The sequence below is a fragment of the Nanorana parkeri genome, unplaced genomic scaffold, assembly GCF_000935625.1.
Source record: "Nanorana parkeri isolate BGI_ZX_2015 unplaced genomic scaffold, ASM93562v1 scaffold1169, whole genome shotgun sequence".
In the NCBI taxonomy this organism is placed as follows: Eukaryota; Metazoa; Chordata; class Amphibia; order Anura; family Dicroglossidae; genus Nanorana; species Nanorana parkeri.
In genome coordinates, this window is record NW_017307437.1 from 99868 (window position 1) to 108300 (window position 8433).

An 8433-nucleotide genomic window follows, 5' to 3' on the forward strand; every position below is an offset into this window, starting at 1 on the left:
TCCCCCCCCCGCCATCTGGTTGCCATTCTCAATTGATGGGGAGGGGGGCTAGCGGCGCGGGGGCGTATTGTGGAACCTGGCCTTGGGGCGGGGCTACTTAACATTTTTTGGGGCGGCAGGTGGAGTAAATCCGGCCCTGGGTACAGAAGTGATAAAACCCTTCCTCCTTTTCTTCCATGACCCCCATAGGGGCTTTAGCAGTATCTCTTGTGTACCCCAAAGTATTTTACATTTTTCATATTGCCGCAGAGCATTTTTTTTTTTTTTAAAGCTCTTAAGTACCTTGTAGATACAGTGGATACTCCAAGAGCCTGTGCAACCATTATGGAGCAATGGACTTAATTAACGCCATTCCCAGAGGGAGGATTCTACGTCCTTGTCTGACACGATCCAATAAATCATAATGGTGATATCAGTACAAAGCATGACACATTTGGACACATTTTGACATTTAAAGGGTTTTCCTCCCAATAAGAAAGCATGAAATAAATGTTTTCCCTTACTTCATACGATGGTTCCAGGGATTGCCGCGATGCTTTAAACCACTGTCAGCCGAAATCTGCGCCCAGGAGCTGCCGTCCTCTCTCTCTCTGTCCTGCTCTCACCTGTCACCCTTCCATTATGAAGGGTAGTTAGCTAAGCCCCGCCTCCCCCAGGCTGATGTCAAACCTACCCACGCCTTCCCGCCTGGCCCAACCAGAAGGCCGGGCTGTGTTTTTGTTTTGGCTCAGATGCCCGGGAGGTTAGTAAATCGGAGAACACTTCTCCTCCACACTGCAGGAAGAGCAGAAACTGTCACTTTTCAAGGACAAGGACGCTTGTAGTCGATTCTCCCGTTTTGCAATTTTTCCATTCACCTGTGATGGGCAAAACACAGAAGAATGACTCACTTTCTGAGCTCCGTCCACCTCCGGAATGGAAGGTTTCCGAAAGGCTGTTCTGTTCAATCGTCACAAACATATACCTTAACCCCTTCATGACCGGGGTAAAAACAACTGCAGAAATTGGGATTCATTTGCGAGTAAATGTTAAAGGGGAACTCCAGGAATTCACAAAATGAGCCCTCGCATTGGGGCTACCCCTTCCCGATGCTGACAACTGTGGGGCCATGCTTGTGCGATGCGCGTCGACACAGCCAGGGTCATGTGACCAGGTGACAGTCCAGAGTTGAACCCAGTGCACTTAAGCAATCAGCGCCTAGTCAGACACGCCCCTTCCCTTACGGTGTGGTGTGTTTATTTACAATTTTACTGTATTTCATAAAGGGGGCACCCAGATACCGCCCCCCCCTCCTTGTGAATGACTAAAGGGTAGTTGTTACCCCTACTCATTCACAAGGGTGGGGGGGGGGGCGATATCTGGGTGCCCCCTTTATGAAACCAAATCGTAAAAATATAATTTAGCTCAGAACGAAAATTTCGGATCCCGAAACGAATTAATTTGACTTTCGGGCCGGAATCCCAAAAAAAGAAATAAAGAAAAAATAAAGAAAACGAAACAATCTTTTTGCCCGCGCACATGTCTGGAAATCAGTGTTTTCACAAAGCTATTTTAAGTAGTTTATTATTTAATAATATTTTCTCCACCTCTACATGCAGGCCGAGCTGTCCAGTGACAGTTACAGAGGTTGGGACAAACAATGTAACACAGCGGAGGGTGCTTACCATGGTCAGGGTGACAACGCTGTAGTGATTTCAGCAGCATTGTCACCATATCACAGGAAAAGGAATAATAAGGCATCTGCTGGAAGGATCAACAGGTTATAAAACGACGTTACAGCAGAGACTGCTGCATTAAATAGCCCGTTCACACCAGATGCAGTGCGTTCTGGCCCGATTCTGGCTAGAACGCACTGCCTCGCATTGCGGCCGGCTCACTTTTTTGTGGGGCAGAAGGGGGCGTGGCGGGCCATTGAAGTGAATGGCACCATAGCCACGCCCTCCGGCCGCAAGGGATCGCAAGGCAGCATTTTGATTGCACCGGACCACAGGCATAATGTGCCTTGCGATCCCGTACAGCCGGAGGGCGTGGCAACGGTGCCATTCACTTCAATGGCCCGCCACGCCCCCCTCCTGCCCCACAAAAAAAGTGAGCCGGCTGCAATGCAAGGCAGTGCGTTCTGGCCAGAATCGGACCGGTACGCACTGCATCTAGTGTGAACGAACCCTAAAGCTCCTGACAGACTGCATCTCATATGCCATTGTTTTATTTTGGCCGTACTTCCACTTGAAATGCCGATCTCCTTTTGTTTTTGCAGCGTTTGTGCCGCTTAACCGCTTTGTTTCCTTTTGGCGCTACAATAAGGAAACGATGACAGGAAAGCAATCAATGGGGAACAATGGCGGCATTATACTCAGCGATTAGAAATAAATCCGACATCCAAGTTGAGGAGTCTGCCAGGACGTTTCAGGGACAATTAACAGCCGATGAGATACAAAGGTATTGCGGTTCGGGATGAGCGGCGTGATAAGTGACTCCAAACGCAAGCGGAGCCTCTGCTTGGCCGGCTCTTAAGATTGTGAGGAAGCTAATTAAATAAATACTTCTCAGCTCCATTTATTGGCCATAATGCAGTATTCCATCATAAATACTTATTTCCTGTGTTCCTCCACTCTATCTAGTGGCCATAATCTTCCATCGAGGATTCTCCTCACTTTGGAAAGATTTTAATTTACAAACTGGCCTTAAAAGGCAAAGGAGGAGGCCCTCAACGCTGAAACTACAAATGCTTCTACCTCTGGGAGTGCTGCCTGTGGCTGTCAGAGTCCTGCAATGCCTCATGGGATTTGTAGTCCCACGAGTAGCTGGAGCGGTGGGGTTGCCTACCCCCTGTTCTCCATATCCAGGATATACTGTAGGTGTCAGCATAAGCAAACCTCTCTTTCAGAATTCTATTTGTACATTTGACGTTTTTTTTCTTCTTTTTACTCCTTTAGATGTTTTTAAACCGGTAATATTTAATTTTTCATCATCCGGGAAGCCATCCTCGTAAAAGCATTGAGCGCCCACCTCGTGTTTGTTGTGTAAATCGCCCGCAGCGGCTGTAGCCACACGTGATCCGGCCCCTTTCCTCCCTGACCTTCAGTTCCAGGCACCGGCGTTAAGTGGAAACTTGCTAAAAATAAGAGTCATGTGATCGAATCAGGTCAATGTAACTCATGGCGATAACAAGGCCGCAGCACAGAAATGTTGGCCGGGGGACCGGGACCCGGTGTTGTGTATACTCGCCGGCCGTGTTGATATTTCCAGGTCGCGTCGCCTGTTACAGTTATTGCAGCACATAAATCTGATGCATTTCTACCACAACAAGGACACGCCTTGGACTTCAAATGGGGCAATTTTCTGTACACATGACTGTATTTCATTAAAAGCTGAAGTCTAATCTGTTTATATTTTGCATGCCCCGGTTCCTCCCTTATCCCCGTCATCCACATGCTGTTAAATAAGCCCGTTCCATTTCCAATACAGATTTTAGATCCATTGATATCATCAGCGGGTCTCTGTGCTTCTCAATGCCATGCAGGCAGATCGTAGCTGGTGGGAGGGGCCGGCAGGGTGCTGTACACAGGGCCGGCCTTAGGCCTTTAGGCGCCCTGTGCGAGAAAGCTTTAAGGTCCCCACACACCTTACGATAATCGCGGGAAATCCCGCGATCGTACGATTATCGTAAGGTGTGTGGAAGCCGTGCGACCTCTACTACTGTAAGGTTTGTGGCATGTCCGTACGATAACAGCCGTACGGGCCGGTGTGCGCAAGCGCACACTGCCCGTTCGGCATTGCGGTCATCGGAAGCCCGCCCCTCAGGGGGCGTGGCTTGCGATCATCGCAAGTACGATCTGCCTATGCAAGATAGGCAGATCGTACGTTTTTTTAAGTACCTTACAACCATCGCAAGACAAAAGTCTTGCGATGGTTGTAAGGTGTGTGCCCAGCCTTGCAGCGCCCCTCAGTGACCACACCCCTCAGTGGCCACACCCTTTAGTGGCCACACCCCCGTAACCACACCCATTTCCCCCCAATATCCGCACCATTTAAAGAATCCTATTTTGTTATGCCGCAAAGAAACATATTAAAAAGTATGATAAAAATAAAACTTTTATTCAAAGGTATTAAACTTGTCGGCACAATATTAGTATTCTTATCAAATAAAATGGGCGAGGGAACGCTGTCATATCGGATGGCCAGCGGTGAGGGGGAGAGAAGCCGCCCCCAGGATGAGCTGTGTCGGCCGCACGACGCCCTTGTTGCCATGGCGCCCTGTGCAGCCACACAACTCGCACACCCCTAAGGCAGGCCCCGGCTGTACATTGCTTGCTGAAAACATCTCAAGAGTCCTCAGTCCTGGCATTGGGCTGGCTTTTGGGGCGGAGTTATGCAAATTCCATTAGAGGTGTCAGTCTGGAGTGGGCGTTCCTTATCTGTATTTGCATGCAGACTGGTTTAGGAAACGCCCGCATGGGATGCTGAGGCTCCATGATTGACAGAACTGAAATCCAATGAATGCAAGGGGCGGGGCCAGGGACAGTCAGGCTGGGTAGGAAAGGGCTAGATTTATGCTAGACTTTTAAAGGGAACCAAACTGGTTTCTCAGACGCCCCTATTTAAGTCTATGAGTCCAAAACACGCCACTCTGCCCCAAAAGAAGCTCAAGTACTTTTTCAGGGCCCTGTCACACCATCAAGAGTGCGGTCCAGTGCGTTTGGCCTCTGGAAAGCAACCCGGCCGGCTCACTTTGTTTTGGGGCGGGACTCGGGAGGGCGGTGCATTGAACTCAATGGCACCAGAGCCACGCCCCCCACCCGCGGTGCGATCGCCAGCACCCGAACGAGTGGCACATAAGTGCCTGCGTTCCAGTCCGATCTGCAAAAAATGCTGCATGCGCTATTTTTTGCAGATCGCACTGGACCAGAGCACAGGCTCTAATGTGCCACGCATTTTGCGATCGCACCGCGGGTGGGGCGTCTCTGGAGTGCCATTGAGTTCAATGCACCGCCACACACCCCTCCCGCGTCCGGGTTGCGTTCCAGAGGCGGAACGCACTGGTACGCACTCTTGATGGTGTGACTGGGCCCTTAAGCTCTACGCCATGGGCAGCAAGCAGCCAACGCTCATGTGCACGGGGCCACTGAGGACTCGGCTTGTTGAGCGTGGTCGTGCTTCAGGAAAGAAGATACAGAAAGGAGGAGGTGTGAATGGGGTCTGACGCCAACCCACAGGACCTGCATGGGTAGAGGAGTCCCCACAGGCTTGGCACCCGCAGAAGCAAGTGGGCACCAGGACTGTATGTCTTCAAAGCTCCTGTCCTGGGGCACAGGCACCTGTGAGCGCTGCATAGAGACCATACAAGTGCCACCAATACCCCATGTAGTCACTTTAAAGATATGCAACCCTGATGAAGCACCTGAAGCGCGTTGATTTTTGTCTTCTTTATAAGAGGGATTAATTGTAATCCTTCCTGGGCTCTATGACCTTCAGTGTGGGACTCTCACTGCTTTTTTAAAAACATATTTTGGACTTCTTTTATGACCCCCTTTTTTTTGGGGGGGGGGGGGGAGGTAAGCCCCCCAACCCCCCAGCTTTATTGCCTAATTATTTAAAGAGGATACTCACAATACTGGATATTAACAAAATGAGACCTAGTGCCCCCTGTATGTGTACTCTGAGCAATACAAACCTGGCAGGGGTTCTACCAATTCCCTACTCCATGCAAAACTTGATGGCTTTAGATACACTGCAATAGGTCATTTGAATACAGAGCCCGCACAATATACAGAGAATCCTCCCAGTGACGGCTCAATGTCCCCCTACACTTCCAATATGAAGCACACACACGACACACCACCCTCCATTGCAGCCTGCGCGGCGCAGATTTCCAGCTTCGCGCTCCCCGGTCCTGGATAAGTTTGTCCCTTTCGCCGCGCCGTCAGTCATGTGACACAAACAGGAAGTGTCGCCGGAGTGCAGCAGCTGAAGCCATGGCCCCGGATCCCTGGTGGGTAAACATCACTGAGGGGTGCGCAAGGAAATGGGGTCGGGTAGATGGGAGGGAGAGGCAGTGTTAGATGGGAAAAGGCTCCGGCTTGCTCAGGGAGTCCCCTTTTGGCTGACAGAGCATGCTGGGAGTAGTTGTCCTTCTAGTTGTATGGCTTCTGGAGGGTCAGGAGTATTATTATATAGGATTTATACAGGAGTAGCCTGCACCTCTCTTTTTGATGGCTGCCCACCATCATAAACCAGTCTCAGGGTCGGTTTGCAGGTGTGACAGCAAGTTTGCTGCGTACTGCGCCGTCTTCGGTGCGTCTGTGGCGAATGGTGGAACCAGCCTAATTTTTTTAATCAATGGGGGAAATGACAGGTTCTCTTGGAAGCTTGCCAGGCGCTGATAATCGCCTTTGGCGTGCTCGCCCCTGTGCATTGTTGGGTTAATGACCTCCCCCCCCTCTCATGGCAAGCATTTGCCAAACATGGCATTCGGAGGTAGGAGAAAAGGGTCACATGATTCCCCATACCAGGAAGTACCGGTCATATCCGCGAGCTCCAACACGTGAACGCTGCGATGCAGAGGCAAAGCGACAATTGCTCTTTAAATAAAACGCACATGAAAGCTCACAATCGTGTGAATAGGGCCAGCATTCATTTGTGACTACTGGCCCCCACCCTTCATTGGCCAAAATGAATGCCTATAACGCCTGGAAAATGTGCAAGAAATATGCGCTAAAGAAAGCGTGAACGCAGATGAGCCGTCCAAACTAAATGAGGGGCTGAATAGGTCTGGAAGTGCTGCGTTCTGATAGGTGGAGGGTGGAGATAAAATACGGACTAGGAACAAAATTGGGCTGCAGGAATCTTAATCACAGAAAGATAAATGGGGGTCACCTGACCGGGTCCTCGGGGGAGGGGACATGACATGGTTTCCAGAATGCCATCATGGAGCGCAGCTGAGCTCGTTAGCGTCTGATCACATCGTCTTCTCACATGTGAGCTTGTCAGAAGACATCAGGAGATGGAGAGGTGGGGTCCCAGAACAGTGACACACTGACTCTTGGGGTCCCAGAACAGTGACACACTGACTCTTGGGGTCCCAGAACAGTGACACACTGACTCTTGGGGTCCCAGAACAATGACACACTGACACTTCTGGGTCACAGAACAATTGCACACTGATATTTGGGGACCCCAGAACAATGACACACTGACACTTGGGGTCCCGGGACAATGACATACTGACTCTTGGGGTCTCGGGACAATGACACACTGACTCTTGGGGTCCCAGTACAATGCCACACAGACCCTTGGGGTCCCGGGACAATGACACTCTGACACTTGGGGTCCCGGGACAATGACATACTGACTCTTGGGGTCTCGGGACAATGACACACTGACTCTTGGGGTCCCAGTACAATGCCACACAGACCCTTGGGGTCCCGGGACAATGACACTCTGACACTTGGGGTCCCGGGACAATGACACACTGACACTTGGGGTCCCGGGACAATGACACTCTGACACTTGGGGTCCCAGAACAATGACACACTGACTCTTGGGGTCCCGGGACAATGACACACTGACTCTTGGGGTCTCGGGACAATGACGCTCTGACACGTGGGGTCCCGGGACAATGACACACTGACACTTGGGGTCCCGGGACAATGACACTCTGACACTTGGGGTCCCAGAACAATGACACACTGACTCTTGGGGTCCCGGGACAATGACACACTGACTCTTGGGGTCCCGGGACAATGACACACTGACTCTTGGGGTCCCGGGACAATGACACTTGGGGTCCCGGGACAATGACACACTGACTCTTGGGGTCTCGGGACAATGACGCACTGACACTTGGGGTCCCGGGACAATGACACACTGACACATGGGGTCCCGGGACAATGACACTCTGACACTTGGGGTCTCAGGACAATGACACTTTATGGGCAGGATGATGAATATACACGTTCTGCCTCTGATTGTAGGTTTGTTATGATAAATTTCGGGTGTGAGAACATTAAACAGAATAATAAACAATTACAGATTGAACTTGGGGCAGCAAAGTGCGGGGAATGGATCTCAGGGTCCTCATCTCACCACTGACATGTTACAGTTTCTGGGGGCGGAGTGCAAGGAGACTAAAAAGACAAAGGCAGATTTTCAAGTTCTTATCTTAAACAGTCCCTGTTACCAGACAATTGATTCCAGCAGCCATCTTCCTATCAGATTATATGTGTATGTTACATGTTTCATGCATGTTATGTCCCTGTAAAAGCCTCCCTTGTGAAGACATCCAAAAGCTCTGCGACTGCTGCCGGATGCCGTGACCTGTTCTCTTTGTTATGTACACAAGACCTGACATGGGAATTTGCTATCAATTTGCTTTCCGGAGGGGATCTTGTTTTGCTAATCGGTGCCAACAGGCGCCCTAAACACAGACATTGA

At 50.4% G+C, this 8433-nt stretch overlaps 2 protein-coding genes across 2 annotated transcripts in view; one reads left to right on the forward strand and one right to left on the reverse strand.

The window, feature by feature from the left end:
- Positions 1 to 532, reverse strand: part of LOC108796778 (TBC1 domain family member 24-like) — a 15318-nt gene extending 14786 nt beyond the window's left edge. Inside the window, exon 1 of the mRNA XM_018568300.1 lies at positions 504 to 532. The gene's annotated coding sequence lies outside the window, so the exon portion shown is untranslated. The remainder of the gene's footprint in view (positions 1 to 503) is intronic.
- A 5395-nt stretch (positions 533 to 5927) lies between these two features.
- Positions 5928 to 8433, forward strand: part of STX8 (syntaxin 8) — a 131307-nt gene continuing 128801 nt past the window's right edge. The window contains exon 1 of the mRNA XM_018568304.1: positions 5928 to 5992. Coding sequence (XP_018423806.1) covers positions 5976 to 5992 — 17 coding nt within the window. The 5' untranslated portion in view covers positions 5928 to 5975. The remainder of the gene's footprint in view (positions 5993 to 8433) is intronic.